The 21,356-nt window shown below is 35.7% G+C and overlaps 1 protein-coding gene across 1 annotated transcript in view; it reads right to left on the bottom strand.

Moving 5' to 3' along the window:
- Stk31 (serine/threonine kinase 31) overlaps positions 1-21,356 on the bottom strand; it is an 80,939-nt gene that overhangs the window by 23,457 nt on the left and 36,126 nt on the right. The window contains 11 exon segments of the mRNA XM_052721508.1: positions 51-173; positions 3,943-4,092; positions 5,355-5,441; positions 5,613-5,738; positions 6,512-6,637; positions 10,297-10,377; positions 11,515-11,616; positions 13,553-13,684; positions 14,709-14,828; positions 15,769-15,885; positions 16,373-16,552. Of these exon segments, the coding sequence (XP_052577468.1) occupies positions 51-173; positions 3,943-4,092; positions 5,355-5,441; positions 5,613-5,738; positions 6,512-6,637; positions 10,297-10,377; positions 11,515-11,616; positions 13,553-13,684; positions 14,709-14,828; positions 15,769-15,885; positions 16,373-16,552 (1,344 nt within the window).

Below are 21,356 nucleotides of genomic sequence, written 5' to 3'. Positions count from 1 at the left end.
ACATTCTGAAACATATGTAAATTATTGATGATTTTTAAAAAACAACATACCCATAATAAAAGGCAGCCATAAGCATATAAGTCTGAACTTGGAGAAGGAGGTTTTCCAATTTTCAATTCAGGTGATGTCAAACTCAGTCCACCAACCATCATGTTCACTGAGGCTCGCTGACTCTACAAAAACAGTATCGTAAGCATTTTAGAGACAAAACAGTTAAGGGCTTTGTGCGAGAGCCTCTGTTCTCAATTTAAAGGTTTTCTGAAATATTTCATTGTCTACCTCTCAAGTATCTTATTTTCTACTCTTACAAATTTTACTTTTGTTATACTCAGATTGTAGGTGTGGACTGAAAATGAATGACTCTGGACTCTTTGATCATGGACACTGTTTTGCATATTTTAATCTTACATGTGCGCATGCACATGCATGTTTGTGGGCATGTATGTTTGTGGGCATGTTTGTGGGATGGATAAGCATGTGTGCCACTGAGCATATGTGGAGGTCAGAGAACAACTTCCTGAAGAAAACCTTCACCTTCTGCCTTGTTGAAGCAGGGTCTTTCTTGCTCTTTCTGCTGCTATACTACCTACTCCAGGCAAACTGCCCAGAAAGCTTCGGATTCTCCTATCTCTACCTCTCGTCTCACTGTAGAAGTGCTGGGATTACAGGTATGTGCCACTGCATCAGGGTTTCTTGACTTTTTACATGGGTTCCAGGAATCAAACTCAGGTTGTCAGGCTTACATGGATAGTACTTCACCCATGAAGCCATCTTCCCTACTCCTGTTTGTGTGTTTTAACAAATTCACAAAGCAGTACTATTTTCTAATTCTGAGCATTCTAAATAGTTTAAATTAAATTGTACAAATCACTTTCTTTTCTTCATGATCATTTTCTAAATATACCATATTCTAAGAAATCAAAGGGCAATCAATGACAAATTATGACACCTAAATTCAGTCTGCCATTAGTTGCAATTCCAACTCTCACATTTATTTGCTGTGTAGTCTTAAATTTTAAGTTCTTCATGTCTAAACTAACTTTTAAAGTGGATATATCTATATTATAGAGTTGTTATAAAGATAATGTTAGTTAGCACAGTGCCTACTACATATCCCTAAGTATTAATTACATATTTTCTCCATTTACTATCTTTAACCCAACTTCTCTAAGTATAATCTAAAACCCAGCAGCTAAGGCATCAACTGGGAATGTTAAATGAAAGATTAAAATAGCACTTTGGGGAAGAGTATCAGATGACAAATTAATATAAAAAGGAGTGATTCTTGGAACAGTCACATCTACAATTGTACCAATGATATGCTCAAAAATAAACTGACAAGAATCATTAAAATTGAGGTTAGAAGTCCTTATTTTCTTGTGTTCTCAGATAAATTAATATGTGACAATAAATGTTTCAAAAAATTAGTCAGTATAAAAATCCTTGTACAATCCAAGTTTGTATTAGTTTCATATTCACTTTTTCATTCTTTTGAGCTATCATATGAAAACCACGAAGACTATATACATACAGCATTATTCTAAAACTTGTGAACAACAAAATGACTGAAGTATGTAACAGCAGTGATTGACAAGGATGTATGTGAAGAAACTGAATCCTTACATAAGGCTTATGAAGATGGAAAACAGTAGGTACTTCGGAAGTTCCTCAAGAAAGGGAAACAGTAAACTGGATATATTTATTGTAAACCTACCAGAATCAATATAATTTTCTTAAATTTTTCATGTTTTTCACTGCTAGAAATAACTTAAAATCTGATTTTTAAAAATGGCCTAAGTTTGTCTCTTGAGAAAAGAATATAGTATTCTTATTCCCAGAATCCATGGTACCTTGAATATTTTTCATATAGCCAAAAACAAATTTCATTTTCTTTTTTTCTTTGTTTTAGGGTTTTTCTTTTGTTGTTGTTGTTTGTTTGTTTTCTGTTTTTTGAGACAAGGTTTCTCAGGGTAACCCTGGCTGTCCTGGAACTCTGTAGACCAGGCTGGCCTCAATCTCACAGAGATCCTCCTGCCTCTGCCTCTGAGTGCTAGGATTAAAGGTGTGCGCCACCACCACCCAGCTACAAGTTCCATTTTCCAACAGTTTTTGGCAATAAAAACTCCAGAAGTAGTGATGCTTAAAGATTTAGATTCTCTATACTGGGGCCCTTGAAATTTAGATGGAAAAAAATTCAAGCAGAATATCTACATTAGACGTAATCTTGCATGATACTTGATCAAAAATTCTTGCCACTTAAGACATTTTTTGACTTTTTTCTAAGCCAGTTTTGTTTGCTTACAATGTGTTTTGAGATTATGTGGACACCAATTATAATACAAATTATCACACATCCCTATTCATGACTGTGTAACTTGTTAAGTGTTCTATCAAACACTAAGAATTTTCAATAGGAAGGAAACCGAATTATATGACTCAGTAATTCCATTCCCCAAGGCAATGAGAATGTCTGTACAAAGAACTTGTATACTAATATTCATGGAAACCTAATTCATAATAACCGAAAAACTAAGCCTAGAGCTAGGCTTGAGGATACATACTTGTAATCTCAGCATGTCAAAGGCTGAGGCAGAAGGGCACTAGGAGTTCGAGACCTGTGCTACAAAGAAAGTTCAAAGTCAGCATTTACTACCCAGTGAGAGACCCTGTCTCAAGTAAACAAAAAAAATGTAAATCTAAGTATCTATCCACTGATGAAAACACACACTAAAGTTTCACATATACATATAATTAAATACATTTGGCCTTAAAAAGAATTATGTCCTTAAACATTCAGCAACATACATTAACTCTGAATGTTACACTAAGTAACAGAAGTGATTCACAAAAGGCCAACTATTTGCATAATTTTACTTTTGTGAGATTACAGAATAAGAAAATCCAGAAGTACAAAGTATATTTCTAGTTTCCAAGGCCTGAACAGAAGCAGAAATGAAAAGTAACTGCTAATCAGTGACTACTTCGGGATGTGATAAAAATGATCTAAATTGCTGGGCGGTGGTGGCGCACGCCTTTAATCCCAGCACTCGGGAGGCAGAGCCAGGCGGATCTCTGTGAGTTCGAGGCCAGCCTGGGCTACCAAGTGAGTCCCAGGAAAGGCGCAAAGCTACACAGAGAAACCCTGTCTCGAAAAAACAAAAAAACAAAAAAAAAAAAAATGATCTAAATTATATAGTGGTAATTAATACACCACTTTATGAACTTTATGCTAAAAATGTATGAACTCTATCTCAATAAAGCTGTTGTATTTTAAATGGGAATTGTTCATAGAGCCATTTATATTATATACATATTTCAAAACAACAGGCTATATATAATAAACATATACATCTTTGTAAATTAAAATAAACAAAGAGGAAATTTCTCTCTTGTGATCATCTATAATCCTAGACTGCCTACTCCACAAATACACATAAAAATATCACAGTCTCTTAATTGTCTAGACTTTGTCATCTCTACAAATTGTCTGGACTTTATCATCTCTCTCCTATTGGGAGATAATGAGGCACCAAGTTAAAAGTCACATAATTGAACCTAGACTTAAAACAAAAACACCCATGGTTCTCAGGCTTCTAAAAATGTACTATATTAATAATAGCAAAGCATATATATTTAAGTTTAATCTATGAAAGAAAAGAGTAGAAGCAGAGGGAGGTTCTTACATGTTTCCTAGCAACTGTTTCCTAATGAGAAAAATAATGGTCAATGTTGTCAATGCCATTCAGTAGGTCAGATTGTTTCTGTACTTACAGCAAAACCACACAACGATCATCACAACTAGATGATTGTTACAGATACTATTTGTACTACATGACACCCCTTAACTAAAAGTGCAGATCTTCCAATAAATTACCATATTGTGTGGAAGTGCTGAACCACTTTATTAAGTGGTTTCTGTCCAGTAAAGCTATGATATTTTACCTCAGATTTGGTGAAGTCAAAATCTCCAACGATTCCTTGTTCACGATTTAAGGCAAATACGTTGTTCTGATGAAGTGATCCATGAATTATGTTAGCACTGTGCAATGTATGCAGGCCTTTGGCAACACCTTTCATGACTTTTAAAGCTTCCTACAAATAAGTACATGTGAACGAGATGGAGTTTCGAAAACTGACAACTCATTTTTTTTGTTGTTGTTGTTTTTTTTGTTTTTCGAGACAGGGTTTCTCTGTGTAGCTTTGCGCCTTTTCCTGGAACTCACTTGGTAGCCCAGGCTGGCCTCGAACTCACAGAGATCCGCCTGGCTCTGCCTCCCGAGTGCTGGGATTAAAGGCGTGCGCCACCACCGCCCGGCTCGTGCGCCACCACCGCCCGGCTTTGACAACTCATTTTAATGGATAAATTTTGTCTCTAATAAAGACTGTCCCAGAACTGAAGTAAAGCTTCCTTCAAATTAATGATATATCACAGACAGAGAATTAAAGGCTAGATAAAGCTTAACTGTGTGTGGTTGTTTAAATAAGAATGGCCTCAATAGGCTCATGTTTGAATACTCATCCCTAGTTGGTAGACCTATCTGGGAAGGATTAGGAGGACTGACCTTATTGGAGGAGGTGTGTCACCCTGGGCAGACTTCCAGGTTTCAAAAGACTCGAGTCATTCCCCAGTGTGCTCTCTGCCTCCTCCCTTTCTTTAAAGATAGGAGCTCTCAAACTGTTCCCAACACCATGCCTTACTCTGTCATCATGTACTCTCTGGAATTTTAAGTCCAATTAAATGCTTTCTTTTATAAGTTGCCTTAGTCATGGTATTCTATCACAGCAATAGAAAGTTAAGTAATGCTCTATGTAACTGGTAACACCCTAAGTGCTCTTTGCACACATGCAGGCACACAAGTGCACACACACACACACACACACACACACACACACACACACACACACACCTACCTCTCTAAGGCAACTTAAATAACCACCACATAAAGCAGCTAGGTGAGAATAAAATAATGTTACTAACTGGGAAGAATCAGAACCTCTTTTATTCTTATAAACTATTTCTAAATTTATAATGATAAAAGCTAAAACTGCTACTTAAAATATCAACTATTATCACAGGCAGTTACATACAGCATAGCTTAATGGTGTAAGTCTGGGCTCTGGAACCAGAAAGACCTAATTTCAAGTTTCAGTTCTATTGGATGAAAAGGTTCTGTGCAAGTCACTTAATCCTTCTCAGCCTTGTTTTCTCATATGCACAGAGCCGATGCAACATTAAAACAGAATAACACAGCCCAAATATTTGTACACGACAGCATGTAGTATTGGGTGCTACATATTAGATGTTAGCTTCTCGTGTAATGCATTTTTACTTACTGAAAATGATTTTTACTTACTTCTGAAGTTAAAGGCATACTGGCTTGAACTGAGCTCAGGTTTGCCTTAGGGTAGTATGGGACCATCAGGTAGGCAACAGGATCAGACTAAGAAGCAAAATAGAAAATGTAACTCAAAGTGAAAAATTCACCAATATATTTGTATTGCACAGTGATTCTATAAGGTAACTATTGTTTTATACTAAGAAGAAAAAATTACTACTTTAAAATTTACTTGAAATAAATGATTTCTACAATAGATTAGCTTGGGAACTTTACCTTACACAGAAACAGGAATATCAATGGCAGTAATCCAGACTCTTCCTTAGCATCTCCACAAGCTCTATGATAGGAGGCTGCTCTCTGAATCACCCTGCCTTCTGTGTCAACATCCACAGAATAGCCCTGGACAACAACAACAACAACAAAGGTATTGGTAATTTCAACATTAAAAATTCCATTCTAATTTATTGTTCCAACTTAAATATAAGTTATTGTAAGTTAAATTACATTTATTTTTCTATTTTAAGTACTTCATCTGCATTGAATACTGGGTCCATATTCCCAAATATGTGGCAACTAAGGCCAACTTAAATACCCTCTCAAGTTCATTCAGTTTCGGCTCATAAGAAGAAATTAAGGGGCTAGAGAGATGATTAGTGGTTAAGAGCACTTGGTGCTCTTGTGAAAGACAGGAGTTTGGCTCCCAGCACCCACATGGTGTCTCACAACTGTATGAACTCCAGTTCCATGGGATCCAGTGCCCTCTTCTAACCTCCACAGGTACCAGACATGCACATGGAACAAAGATACATATGCAGACAAAACACATAAAATGAAATTTTAAAAAATTTCAAAGAAATTAAGCAGCACAAGATTGTGTTGGAAACATAGCTAAGTTTTCAAGAAACATCTAGAAAAACAAGAATTTTTTAAAGGCTATTGAACAAAATGTAGTAAGTGTACCCAAAAAAAAAAAAAAATCAAGTAACCCTAGTAAAGACAGTACTCTTTAGGGAAATGAGAGAAACTTTAAAGTCAAAATTAGCTCAAACACAATCATCATGCCAGTCAACTTACATACTTTAGAAAGAGTGGGTTTGTTTTATTCCCTGAAAAATAACATCACCACTTCCTTTATACTTCTGAAGCTTCCATAAATCAGAACTTAAAATTACCTTTAAGAGAACCGGCTGCCCGTTAACCTCAGAGCACACCAGAGGGCGCTTGCTGCTAAGTTCCTTCATGGGTTCAGTGTCAAGAAGGTCTCGCTCTAAGCTCATAGTAAGAAGACCACCAGAATTCTAGGCACAAATTTTTATTATGTTTAGACAGTCAAAAAATTCCTTAGGGCTTTCAAATCACCAACATGATTAGGGGCATACTATAAAATGCAATGAAGATCATCAACCTAACTGAAAAATACAACAAAAATGTTTAAAGTTTGGATTCTTTTTAATCCCTCACTCTTGACTTTCTCCTGCCTACTTTGTAATTACCACACAGTCACTGCTGTGAATTTACAACAGACTGTAGAAGTGACTGAGGTTAATAAGACATGCTTGCAAGAAACTCCAATACTTACTTGAAAAACCTCACATATGCCCTAAAAATTAAAATGAAGACAAGTCAAAGCAGTTAGAGAACACTAATGAAAAATCTAAAAATGATGACTGTTGTAAAGTAATCCTGACACCTCTATTCCTACTTAGTGTTCCTAAATATGAAAATGATTTTCAAAAATTTTAATTCTACCATTTTTTTTATATTAAAACTAGATTTTATTTTCTTTAGTAGATTTGTTTGTTTCCTTCCTTTCTTTGATTTTTGAGACAGGGTTTCTCTGTGTAGACCTGGCTGTTCTGGAACTTGCTCTGCAGACCAGGCTGGCCTTGAATTCAGAGATCTGCCTGTCCCTGCCTCCCAGTGCTGGGATTAAAGGCATGCACCACCACCACCGAGCTTCATTTTTTTTAACTTATTTTTTAATTTCATAAATGTGTACTATATTTACATCATGCCCCCTCCCTCCAAGCCCTCCTATATCTCCCCACTCTCAAATCCATGGCCTCATTAATTTTTGTTACACACACACACAAATACAACCTGCTGAGTTCATTTAGTGTTGCTCACATATATATGTTCTTAGTGCTGGCCAGTTGATAGTGAATAACAAATTAAGGGGCTTATCCCTGGGGAAGACTAATTTTCCCTAACTTACCAGCCTTTAATTACCTGTAGCTTTTTATCTAGGGAGGGGCCTTGTGAGATTTCCTCTAGCCACATTATGATGAAACTACTACTGCCACTTTCCAAACCATTATAATTTACAACTGTATTCTTAGTACTTATCCTTAAACCCACCAATAAGTATAACTCTCATCCTTCATTAAAGGGTCTTCTTTGTGCAGCAGATGAAGACCATTACAGGCACCACAACTGGTCAAATGCAAAGAGCCACTGACCATGGGGTGCCCAGCTCTAGTAGGAACATCTACAACACATTTCATACACCTGAGGCTCAGGGCACAACACGGAAAGTGGGGCAGGAATTTCCTAAGAGCCCAGAGGACCAGGAAATCTGATGCAATATTGTTTAGTCTACATATGACAGGAAGCTGACCTTCCCATGAACTCTCAACAATATAGATGCCTAAACAAGGCCAAACAATGACCAAGTTTTATTGCAGTGTAGTTTTAGAAGGCAAGGTTATAGGATTGCTTTCTAGGTCTTGTGTTATTAAATTTCAGTAATACGTAATCAGTTTACAAAGGATTTCTAGGATTATACCTCAAAATCATCTTAAACATAGTAAAGTCATTGGGAGGCATCCACAAACCATGATTTGAACCTTTTATACTCTTCTATAATAAATAAAATAATTTTCAACTTCATATAGCTATACACACAGTCACCAGACACAAGACAGTCTCTAAAGCTAGAGTTACTAGCTTCAAGGAAAAATAAACATTTTTTTTTTTTTTTTACAGTTTTGGTTTTTATCATGTCTTGGTGTTTGAGGGGCTGTTGTTGTGTTTTTTCTCTGGGATTTGTTTTTTGGGTTTTTCGAGACAGGATTTCTCTGTGTAGCCTTGGCTGTCCTGGAACTAGCTCTGTAGATCAGGCTGGCCTCAAACAAAGATCCAACTGCCTCTGCCTCTCTAGTGCGAGGATTAGTGTGCACCACCACCGGCCAGCTCGTATTTAGGTTTTTAAGACAGGCTCTCACTTGGTATCCCAGGCTATCCTGGAACTCAGTACACAAGTCAGGCTGGCCTCAAACTGAAAGCAATCCTCATGCCTCAGGTTCCCAAATTCTGAAACTATAATAGTAAGTTGTGATACCCAATTCACACCTCATTTTTAAATACAGTATGGGAAGACTTTATGATAATTGTTTGAAGAACTTTTATTTTTGTGGCACAGGGGATGGAACCCATGAAACTACACTACCAACTGTGATTCAAGAAATTTAATCTTACATATTTATGAAAATAAACTCACATATTTATACAAACATTTCTTTATAGATTATGTTTTAGCTATTATCATAACTTACTAACACTTTTTTTTTTAGATTGAGTCTCATGTAGCCCAGGCTGGCCTTGAACTCTGATCCTCCTGCCTCTACCTCCAAAATACTGAGACTGCAGATATGTGCCACTACATGTATTTTATGCATTGCTGGAAAACTGAAAGAATGGTTTATGCAAGCCAAGCAAGCACTATACCTACTGAATTAAATCCCTGGCTATGCATTAATGACAAACTCAATAACTAAACACAATTGGCTTCTGTATCTGTGGATTCTGCTTCCTTGTAGTCAATCGTTAAACAGAAATATTCAAAATAAAATTATATCTGTGCCAAAAAAGCAGACTTTTGTTATGCATTCCCTAAACATTGTATACCGAATATTATGTAACACTTATATTTTACTAGGTATTATAAGTATTCTAGATATGATTTAGAAGTATACTGGGAAAGCAGGATATGGTCACTTAAACATGTAATCCTAGACCTCACACCAGGGTTGAATGAGAATGACAAGTTCAAGGTTAGCCCAGACTGTGTCACAAGACCCCTTCTCAAAAACCAAAAACAAAAAACACATATTCAAATATTCTGCCACTTTTTTTTAGATTTTATTATGTATACAGTGTTCTGACTGCATATATGCCTGTACACCAGAAGAGGGCACCAGATCTCATTATAGATGGTTTCGAGCCACCACCTAAGAGCCATCTCTCCAGTCCTATTCTGCCACTTTATGTTAGGAACTTGTACATGTGGATTGTGGAACCTAAGGGATCTGGAAAGCAATTCTAAAAACTTGAGGACAATGGTGTTTCACCTAGCTCTCTATTGCCACCAGGCAATCTAAAACACTGGGGTATACAGATTCTCCCCAGAGAGTTAGTTTCTCAACTCTTCTTTGAGTCTGAAAGCCGCAGTGGTTCAATGAAGGTGAAGGGTCCCACCTGGGAGCCCGAGGTGGGATCCTGAGGCCTCTCCAGTCTGTCGAGGGCGCACCACCAGCCCATCCTGCCACAGTGCACGTGTTAGGACCTGAAAGATGGTGAACTATGCCTGGGCAGGGCAAAGCCAGAGGAAACTCTGGTGGAAGTCCATAGTGGTCCTGACGTGCCTATCAGTTGTCCGACCTGGGTATAAGGGTGAAAGACTAATCCAACCATATAGTAGCTGGTTGTGATCAATTAGTTGTAAACACCACTACCCTTGGAGTCCTGCTTGCCAAGAAAACCAAACTCACATCAGTATCTTTACTTTAAACTACTTGGTTTAAGACAGTCCTGAGAAAAGGTTCTAATAATCCTTTCAAATATTTATCTGGAGTATTTTCATAGAAATGACACTACAGATGTGACATTGACATGATCTGAACATCACTGTTTTTACAGTCTCTGCATGGTAGCAACTTTCAGAGGAAACAAAGCTTACCATGTATTTAAGTAATCCAATTTCAGGGTACAGCAGAGGCAGTTCAGGGAACCATTTCTGTGTCAAGCTATTCAGCTTCTCCTAGTTAAAAAGTAGTTTTATTGTAGATCAATATGTATTCAATTGTAGCATGTTGCTCTTCAGGAAAATATATTACCATCTGTTTCTTATATCTAATAAGATACATAATCCTTAATTTCTATTTCTACTTCAAGAACTATCAAGCAAAACATGAGTCACTTCATATTCAAAGTAAAGTAAAAAAATATTATAATAATAAACTGTCATTTCTCAAAATATTAAGAACATAGTAACATTTTAAAATAATAATTTAACTTAGGAAGAAAATCATAAGTCAATCATAGAAGCCTTATTTTTATTCAAAGATTCAAAGGTATACTATAGTTACATAAATTTAGTAAATAAGTTTGACACTTAAAATGTCTATTATTTGCATAATATTTTTGCTTTAAACAACTGTCCCTTAAACTAACTCTTTCTTAATATCTCTCAGACACAAAATGAAACTATCTTTCCATTGTGAAAAACAGTAGACTGGCTGATTTTTCTATGGCCACAGAATTTAGGAGTAAAGTGGAAACAAAGGTACAACTATTTTCTGGTTACATCTCTCAGGTGGATCAAGCTGCTCCATTCATGTTTTTATTGCTTGTTAAGCTAAAGGGTGTTTGTGTTAATCTGTGGGAATCTTTATGCCTTAAATAAAAAAAAAAAAAACCTATACAGAACTGTGTGTAATCAAGCTCAATTCTAAAAACGAGCAGGAAAAAAACTATAAAGAAGTTGAATTTAGCTTACTACTTTTACCATTGAGAACATTGTAAGTGATTTTTTTCTTCTTTATAATATTCTGAGATTTCCATATTGGCATAACTGTCATGAATTTTGTCATATTTTATTAATTTGCAAATTCATGTAAACATTACTGTGCCAATGATACCTCTAGTATATGACTATATTAAGTTTGTGTTTTTAAATTCAAATTCTTGAGTAAAATCTAATTTAAAATTTCAGAGAATCGCCGGGCGGTGGTGGCGCACGCCTTTAATCCCAGCACTCGGGAGGCAGAGCCAGGCGGATCTCTGTGAGTTCGAGGCCAGCCTGGTCTCCAAAACGAGTTCCAGGAAAGGCGCAAAGCTACACAGAGAAACCCTGTCTCGAGGAAAAAAAAAAAATTTCAGAGAATCAAATACTTACATATTCCTCCCTCTCATGATAAATCTCCTGAAAGACACTACTGCGCAACTGAGTTATCTCTTGCTTTATTTTCTCAATTTCAGTTCCATCGTGGTCATCAGACTTTATTGGAGAGAAAGAGTGGTCAATAGGCTTATTGCACTAGATGAAAACAAGTCTTCCTCTAAAAACTAATGTGACTTCCGTAGTAAACCATTCTGTGTGGTTCTCATGCATCCTTCAGTACCTAGCAGTATACCTAGTACATAGCAGGTCTTCTAATATTAAATAAATCAGTTTATTCTAACACTAACTTTTCCCCAAAACTATAAAAAAGTATTTAAATACAAAAACGTATTACATTTGTTTTAAGTTCCTATACATTTTCATGAATATAAAAACTAACTTCAATCTTTTTTTAAGAACATTTTTTTAACTTTATTTTATGGGTATTGGTGTGAAGGTGTCAGATCCCCTGAAACTGGAATTACAGACAGTTGTGAGCAGCCATGTGGGCACTAGGAATTGAACTCAGGACCTCTGGAAGAACAGCCAGTGCTTTAATCTTAAAATAAATATTAGGAACAGCAACTGAATTGAAGTCTGTGAAATTTTTACTTGAAATCAGGTTTTTAAAAGCACATACAACAAAAATATGAGTGAGTATCTAAATTATCTACTATGGGAGAAGCTATGATTCAGAAATACTCCATTATGACATAAATGGAGTTCTAGTAAATAAGGTGCCTTAAAAGGTATGACACTAAAAAGCTGCATCTACAAGTCTGCAGTCCTACTACAATGAATGTGCCCAATCTCATCAGATACATTTCTCCAAAAGATGAAAAGACTGAAAAAGACTACCTTCTCCACAGCCTAGAATACAATAAAACTAGAAACCTCTTAAACTGAAATTAGTTCTAAAACAGCTCCCATTTTGCTTCCCATTTCATGTTAAGAAGAAGAAGAGAGATAATCATGTTGAATGAAAACATACTTTAGATCTCTTCTGTATATAAATCAAATCCTCAAGAAAGTTCAGAGAATTATTAGTTTATTCACAAAGTTTCAAGCCTAAGAAAGAAGTGTAGTCAAAATTAGAAAATCCTAATCCCTCCAGTTCTATGAGCATGTGAAAACAATTTTTAAAACTTGCAAGAAATATTATAATCAGTGTTAAAATAAGTTTACAAAAGAGAGTATGATCTTTAAAAATACTTTGTCACAAAATTTGACCTTTGGAGATGGAAAGACAGCTCAGTCAGTAACATGCTCACCTTGTAAGTAAAGGACCTAAATTCAATCTCCAGGGAAAAAAACTCACAGTGTGAACCTTTAATTCCTATTCTAGGGAGGCAGAGACAGGGCGTCCTTGGAGCTCAGCCTAACTGCTCCAAGCCAGTAACATACTCTCTCCAAAAACACAAAAATAAAGGTGGACAGTGCCTGAGGAATGACACCCCAGGTTGTCCTCTGACCTTCATGTGCATGTGAACACACATACATGTGTGCACACACCAAAAAAAGAAAACAAAGAAACCCAACCATGGGAGAATATTCTACTACCTAAATGTACAGGCTTGTATTATAACAAGCATTATAACTGTTCATAGGGGAAGAAGGAGTTTTAAAATTTATTCTACAATTTTTGTTACTAAAAATCAAGGCAGCAATGTAAAACATTTAATTTTTTAAATACTTAATTACATGGGACACATGTTTCCAGTATGAATGTCATTTCAAATTTATTTCCATATACACAGATAAAAAGATTAAGTACTGGGGTCTGTGAGCCGAGTTCAGTTCTTGAGACCCACATGGTGAAAAGACCTAACTCTTACAAGTTTTTCTCTGACAGTGGTATAGGCACACTCATATATACATACACATACGCTAAGTAATGTAATTAAAGTAAGTAAATTTTTAAAAAGATAAATGTATGTAACAAAAAATATGAATACAATAGTTCTCTGGTTTTAGAGAGTATTTATACATAGCTTTATGAAATAGTTCAACCAAAATGAAAAACAAAAACATGTTAGCTACAAGCAATTCTTACTTCTTCCAAATTACTCTTCTCAACCAATTTCCATCTCAGTTGAGCTTTTAAGCCTTTCAAAGTCTTCTTAATGGACAGCAAGTAATCCACACTGGGGCTCTTATTTAAACAATCAATGATCTGATTTTTAAACTATATGAGAGAAAGAATTATCATATTTTCAAACACAGAAGACAACAGTCACTGAACATCATTATTTTGCAAGTACCTGGGTTCAGAGTAAATATTAAGAAAATTCCATAACTTTCTACAAGGCAATGCTACCAACTGATTTCCTAATTGTTCACATTTCTGTTTAGAAGAATCTCAGGTTCAGTGCTCAAAGCACCAAAGCAAATACTCTTCAATTCAACAGAGACATGAAATTAGACACATAGTGCCAACATGATTACAAACAAATTTTTGCTAAGGGTCTAAGTTGAAATGATCCTTCTCAAAAGCGGTTTGACAATATGTATCAAGTTTCAATAATGTTCATTCTTTTTAACTTAAAAATTATAAATTATAGGAATCTGAAAAGTTATACATAAAGTTATGTTCAAAGATATGTAAAATATTACTTCTATGGTTAAAAAAAAGAAGTAACTTCAACATCCAACATATGATAAGGTTAAATAACATTATATATTTATGCAATAATGAAAATCATTCAAAAGGACAGTAAAGAATCATTGATCATATGGGAAAATATTCATAACATACTAGAAAATTATGAAAATGCCTTCAAAAATGCTCACAAGACAATGCAATGCAAAGCACATGTGTATTCATAGTGGATGAATATGTCTATTCACAGGGAATACTGTATAACTATCTCTTATACTTAAAATATTAAAAACAATGTTTTTACTTCCTAACTTTCTGCATATAGCAAATTTCCTACAGTAAATCTGCTACACCGAAAATGATGACAAAGGTATCTTTAAGTTCATAAGAAATTCAATCATTCCAAGACTCACTGAAATATATATTATCAACAAAAATCACCATTCATATTTCATAGTGAAGTCAATTATACACCAAGCAACAATGGCTATACCATTTTTCTGGAAGTACTAATTAACACACTGAATATTAAACTACTTGAGAGAAATTCAACAAATAAAAAATACAAAGTAACAATTCCTAAGACCAGTAAGAGAAAGAAAACTCCAACCTCCACACTGTCCTTGTACTTGGACAGCAGGGTGGCAATGAACCTTTCCTCAGAATGGATCTTCTGCAGCACTTGACTGTATGCACTTAAAATAATCTCCTTGTCTACAACACCTTGCTCCTAGATGAAAGAATATGCATAAACAAAATGGTTAAAACCTTTCATAACAATGGATAGACTTCAAAATGAAACTGTCTTTGAAAACTGCTATATCCATTTCAAATTATTTCTCAAATCTTTTTCTAGACAAAATACTGGCATCAAAGATTCTCATACTATCCTAATTATACTATAAATTATTTCTCAAGCTGTCTGAAAGGATATCAGGGCAAGCAATATTCTAAAATAAAAGAACAAACTTTAACAACAACCTCAACACTCTAAGTTACTTTTAGAAACTGTCTCTCACCAACAACTTCTAAAATCAAGTCTCATAAAACCAACAAAATCTATTTAGTAGTAAAGAACTACAGTAAATCCTAACTTATTTTAATGCATTATCAATACAATTTCAAAAAAGAAAGAAAATGGAAAGTATTATCACTGAGACTCTGGAAAGCAGGCTGAAAAAACGGGTAAGTATCCCAGTATGCAAGGCTGAAAGGTCTAGCTTACAACACCTATACTTACTGTCATGGCAATACAGACTGGGTAAAATAAGGGGGTCCTAGTGTATGTCTGTCCAGAGTTTGCCCAGATTTTACTTCATTTTCACAATATTTAATGAGTATTTTCTTAAATGCACTGGGTATGTTGTACTCAGAAATCAGAAAGACAATCCATGTAAAGTAGTGAGAGGTCTCCTAGAATTAAACATTAGTCTTTCTTAGTGTGAAATGTCCTATTCAAATGAAAAAAGTATCCTGTGGAAGAATCAAGACACTGAATTTTAATGGATTGGACCTTGACAGTGTAACTGTTTCAAGCAGGCCTATAAAGAGGAAAGGGAAGGTCAGTCTTAATTCTATCTAACAAGAGAAGTCATATTATTGGTTAACACAATCCAGCTAGCAAATGAAACTGCTGTCTCAAAGGAAACAACAGCAACATCATTACTCACAATGAGAGATATCTCCAGTTCTTTGCAAACACATGACTCAGTCTTCTCTAAAATTTCATCAATATTGTCAATCATGTCTTCTGAAGTTAGTGATTCACCCAAAGATAGATCAAAAACCTTATTTGCAAAAATAAAACCATAGTGCATCTCAATTAATTCACTTAGCATTCATTGTACCTATATACCTGAAGTAAAGCATGAAGCTATATCATTGATGGATAGAAAAAGTAAAATTCAAGGAAAGCATGAAGCTATACCATGGATGAATAGAAAAAGTAAAATTCAAGGAAAAGAACAAATGTAAAACTTACATAACAAAGATAAAAAAATACATAAGCATAGTATGCTTAAAGAAAACTGGTAGTTAAGACAAATGATCAATTCAAATAAAAAGAGAAAAACAGAAACCAAAAATCAACATGATTTTTAATATTAAAAAAAAACAGTTTAAGTCAACAGTGATGAAAAATCTTGACTGCTCAGTCTTAACTCTGAGAGCTACAAGTAGAAAATGTCAGCTATTGAACAACAAAAAGACAGAATGAGAACAAGCATACATCCTCATTTCCTTCCACAAACAATCCTAATTGGGAGCTCGGCTTACCTTCTGACTGTTCTGGAACCACGCCACGAGATGCTGCAGAGAAGCCTCTGTCTCAGTCCTAATACTGGCGAATTCTTCTCTTTTGCTACACTGCCAGTCATAAAACTTTCTAAGTATTTCTTCAGAGTCAGTTCCTTCTTTGGACTTTCCATACACTTCTTCTAAAGAAGTTGATAAGTCCTAAAGACAGAAATATTTGTTTGAAGTAACTGACCAAATGTTAGGATTTAAGCACTGTGCTAGGATTCAAGAATCAGAATATCATAATGTTGAATCCCTACTCTTAAAAACAGTATATATATAACTAAAAAGCATAGAGAAAATATCCAAATTAGCAAAACCAGAAATAAAGGAGGGACATAATAACAGACAGCAAGAAAATCCAGAGAATCAAAAGAACATACTTTAGAAATCTATACTTCACCAAACTGGAAAATGAAAAACAGATAATTTTCTCAATATGTACCACCTACCAAAGTTAAAATCAAGATCAGATAAGCAATTGAAACAGACCTATATCCCTAGGGAAATAGAACCAGTCATTAAAAGTCTCCTAACCAAAAAATTCCCAAGGCCATATGATTTTAGCACAGAAGTCTACCAGACTTTCAAAGAGTTAATGCCAATACTCCTAAAATTATTCCACAAAATAGAAACAGAAGGAACATTGCCCAACCCATTTTTATGAGGCCACAGTTACCCTCATGCCTAAACCACATAAAGACACAACAAAGAAAGAGTTACAGAGCAATTTCCCTTATGAACATAGATACAAAAATATTCAACAAAATCCTTGCAAACTGAATCAAAGAACACATAAAAAAGATACTTCACCATGATCATGTAAGGCTTCATCCCACAGATGCAGGAATAGCTCAACATATATAAATCAATAAAAGTAATCCACTATATAAACAAAATAGAAAGAAAAAAAGCACGTGATCATTTCATTAGATGCAGAAAAGGCTTTTGACAAAATCCAACACCTTCATGATATAAAGTTCTGGAGAGATTAGGGATGAAAGAGATATACCTCAACATAATAAAGGCAGTTTGCAGCAAGCCCATGACCAACATCAACCATTTAGTTTCTTTCCATTTAAGAAAGAAACTAAAGCAATTCCACTAAAATCAGCAACAAGACAAAGTCATCCACTCTCTCCATACTTATTCAATATAGCACTTTAAGTCTTAGCTAGAGCATTAAGACAACTGAAGAAGATCAAGGAGATACAGAAGAGAAAAGAGAACTCAAAATATCTTTATTTACAGATAATATGACAGTATATACAAGCCACCCTAAAAATTCCACCAGGAAACTCTTACAACTAATAAAAACTTTCATCAAAGTGGCTGGGTACAAAATTAACTCACAAAAATCAGTAGCCTTCCTATATACAAATGACAAACAGACTGAAAAAGAAATCAGGGAACAACACCGTTTGCAAAAGCCTCAGATAATTTAAAACATCTTGGGCTAACTCTATCCAAGCAAATGAAAGACTTTTATGATAAAAACTTTAAAACACAGGAGAAAGAAACTGAAGAAGGTATCAGAAGATGGAAAGATCTCTCATGCTCATGAATTAGGAAGATTAGTATGGTAAAATGGCCATCCTACCAAAAGCAATCTACAGATTCAATTCAGTCCCCATCAAAATTCCAAGACAATTCTTCACAGATATTAAAGGGACAGTTTTCAGCTTCATATGGAAACACACACACACAAAAGAAAACAATCTGTATAATAAAAGAACTGCAGGAGGTAGCACTACCCTTGACCTCAAACTGTATGAGGGAGCTACAGTAGTAAAAAAAAAAAAAACAAAACCGCATGGTATTGGCACAAAAACAGACACGTTGATCAATAGAATAGAATTGAAGACAAAGACATAAGTATACACACCTGCAGACATCTGATTTTTGACAAAGAAGCCAAAAATACACACTGGAGGAAAGAGAGTGTGCTGATCAAACCGCACAGCTGCATGTAGAAGAATGAAAATAGAACCATATTTATCACCCTCTATAAAATTCAACTTATGGACCAAGGACTTCCACATAAGATCAGACACCCTGAATCTGACAGGATAAAGTAGAGAATAGACTGGAGCTCATTGGTACAGGAAAAGGCTTTCTGAACAGGACCAATACTTCAGGAATAAAGGCCAAGAATTAATGAATAAAACTTCATGTAGCTTTTAAAAAAAATGTACACTAAGGGACAGCTTCTTCTAACAAAGCTTTACCTAAAAAAATGGGAAAATATATTTACCAATTATAATCTGATAGAAATTTGTATCTAAAACATATAAAAAGTAACACTGAATATCAATAAAACAAATAACCCAATTAGAAATGGGATATAGAACTAAAAAGTTCTCAGAAGATGAAATGGCTGAGAAATACTTAAACAAAAATGTTCAATGTCCTTAGACATAAGGGAAATACAAATTAAAACAACTTTAAAATTCCATCTTACCACAGTCAGAATAGCTAAAGTTAATAAAACAAATGACAGCAAATGCTGGTGAGGATGTGGGGAAAGAGGAACACTTCTCCACTGCTGATGGAAGAGCAAACTGGTATAAGCCACTATGGAAATAAGTGTGAAAGTTCCTCAAAAGGATGAAACAAGATCTATTGTATTCGGCAAATACTCAAAAGACTCTGTTTCGCCGGGCAGTGGTGGCGCACACCTTTAATCCCAGCACTCGGGAGGCAGAGCCAGGCGGATCTCTGTGAATTCCAGGCCAGCCTGGGCTACCAAGTGAGTTCCAGGAAAGGCGCAAAGCTACACAGAGAAACCCTGTCTCGAAAAACCAAAAAAAAAAGAAAAAAAAGAAAAAAAGACTGTTTCTTATCACAGAGATACTTGCTCAGCCATGTTCCCTGCTGCTCTATTCATAATAGCCAGAAATTGGTAACAGCCTAGATGTCCATCAACTGATGAATGGATGAGACTAGTTCATTTACACAATGGAATATTATTCAACTGTTAAGAAAAATGAAATCAGCTGGGCAGTGGTGGCGCACACCTTTAATCCCAGCACTCGGGAGGCAGAGGCAGGCACATTTCTGTGAGTTTGAGGCCCGCCTGGGCTACAGAGTGAGTTCCAGGAAAGGCACAAAGCTACACAGAGAAACCCTGTCTCAAAAAAAGAAAAAGAAAAATGAGCTGGAGAGATGACTCAGTGGTTAAGAGCACTGGCTGCTCTTCAAGAGGTCCTGAGTTCAATTCCCAGCAACCACATGGTAGCTCACAAGCATCTATAATGAGATCTGGTGCCCTCTTCTGGGCTGCAGGCATATATGCAGGCAGAATATTATATACATAATAAAGAAATCTTTAAAAAAAATTACTAAAAAAAAAAGAAAAAGAAAAATGAAGTCAGAGGAGGGAGGGGAAACTGTGGTCAGGATGTAAAAGCAAAAAAAAAGGGGGGGGATTTTAATTATGGAATTTGCAGGTAAACTGATGAACCTAGAATCAGTCATCTTGAGTGGGGTAACCCAGACCCAGAGACACAAATAGTGCATGTTTTATCTTATATTTGGATGTTAGCTTTTAAGCTTTAGATATTTCATTTAGAATATCCACAGAGATTGGGCAGACCATCAATGACAAGAGGGAAGAAGGGGATCTTCCAAGGAAGGAAATTTAGAATATAATGTTATAAAGGAATAAAGAGGAAACTAAATGGGAGGATTAAATAGGAGGGAGAAGGATGGCAGGATAAAGGACAGAATATGGAGAGGGATAAAGGCCCTTTGAAAAGCTGTAAGTACTATTTTAGAAGCGTCCTAAAATATATGAAAGGAAATTTAATGGCATCACCATATAATGGGAAAGGCAATGCCCCAACTAGATATCATTATACCAAGTAAAACCCCTAATACCAGAATGTGTTACATCTTGCAGTCATTGGCCAAAGGTGTCCCACAGACCCCACAAGCATTATAGGCTATTGCTAATGTTATTGGTTGCCCTCCACAACATGATGGTAAGGCCCTATTGCTGAAGATACCACTTACTTATGACATCAAACATGGAGAAATCAAGATAGTGCCCAACTAGAAGCTTGACCACTACTAACTAGCATTCGTGATACTGGAAGGTGTTATACATGCTACCAGAAAAGGAAAATAATCATTAATCTCACCCAACAATGAACCCTATAACAGCAACTTGCTGCAAGATACACTGGTGCAACAATGGCACTATTATGATGGGAATAATCAACTACTTTTTCGTTGTATTGAAGGCCTGCTCCATAAGTGGAACTCACAGCTGACACTGTTAATTAATGAAGCCAAGAACCAGAAACCAGAAAGAGCATGCATCCTGGGGAAAAAGCTAGTACATTCTACTAAATGAACATAACCATAAAGCAACTACTAATGACATATTTCTATCCCCATAGTTCACTGAATCATTCAACCCTCATTAGAGAAGCTTCTTCTTGCAGTAGATGATAATTAACACAGAGGCTCACAACTGGATAGTGTGCAGAGAGTGAGAGACCTTGGAACACTCAGCCCTAAATGGGATGTCTTATCAAACCCCTTACCTCAAGGCTCAATAATCTATTGAGAAGAAGAAAAAGATTGTAAAAGCCAGAGGTAGTAGGTTACTTCAAGAAAATAGCATTTTTCAGACACAACAGGGCTGGTATACAATAGGAAGTCACAGAGACTGTGGCAGCATGCACAAGACCTGCATAAATTCAAATTAGACAAAATCCCAGCAGAGGAAGAATGGGCACAAAATTCCACCTCTAACCAGTAAGTTACTTGCAACTGATACCTGCTGAGAGATAGAAAAGCAGTTCTCTCCAATGAAGTGACACTGGATATATCAACCACACTCCAGAGCAGGCCTCATGCTTAGGGACAGCTGACCAACACAAAACAATCTACATATATTCGTGTGTGCTTTTTTGGTTATGATCTGTGGAGTTCTATCTTTTTTTAATTAATTAAT

The sequence above is a fragment of the Peromyscus californicus genome, unplaced genomic scaffold (genome assembly GCF_007827085.1).
Source record: "Peromyscus californicus insignis strain IS unplaced genomic scaffold, ASM782708v3 Scaffold_6__1_contigs__length_162567912, whole genome shotgun sequence".
Taxonomy (NCBI): Eukaryota; Metazoa; Chordata; class Mammalia; order Rodentia; family Cricetidae; genus Peromyscus; species Peromyscus californicus.
This window is presented reverse-complemented; position numbering and strand designations above follow the sequence as displayed.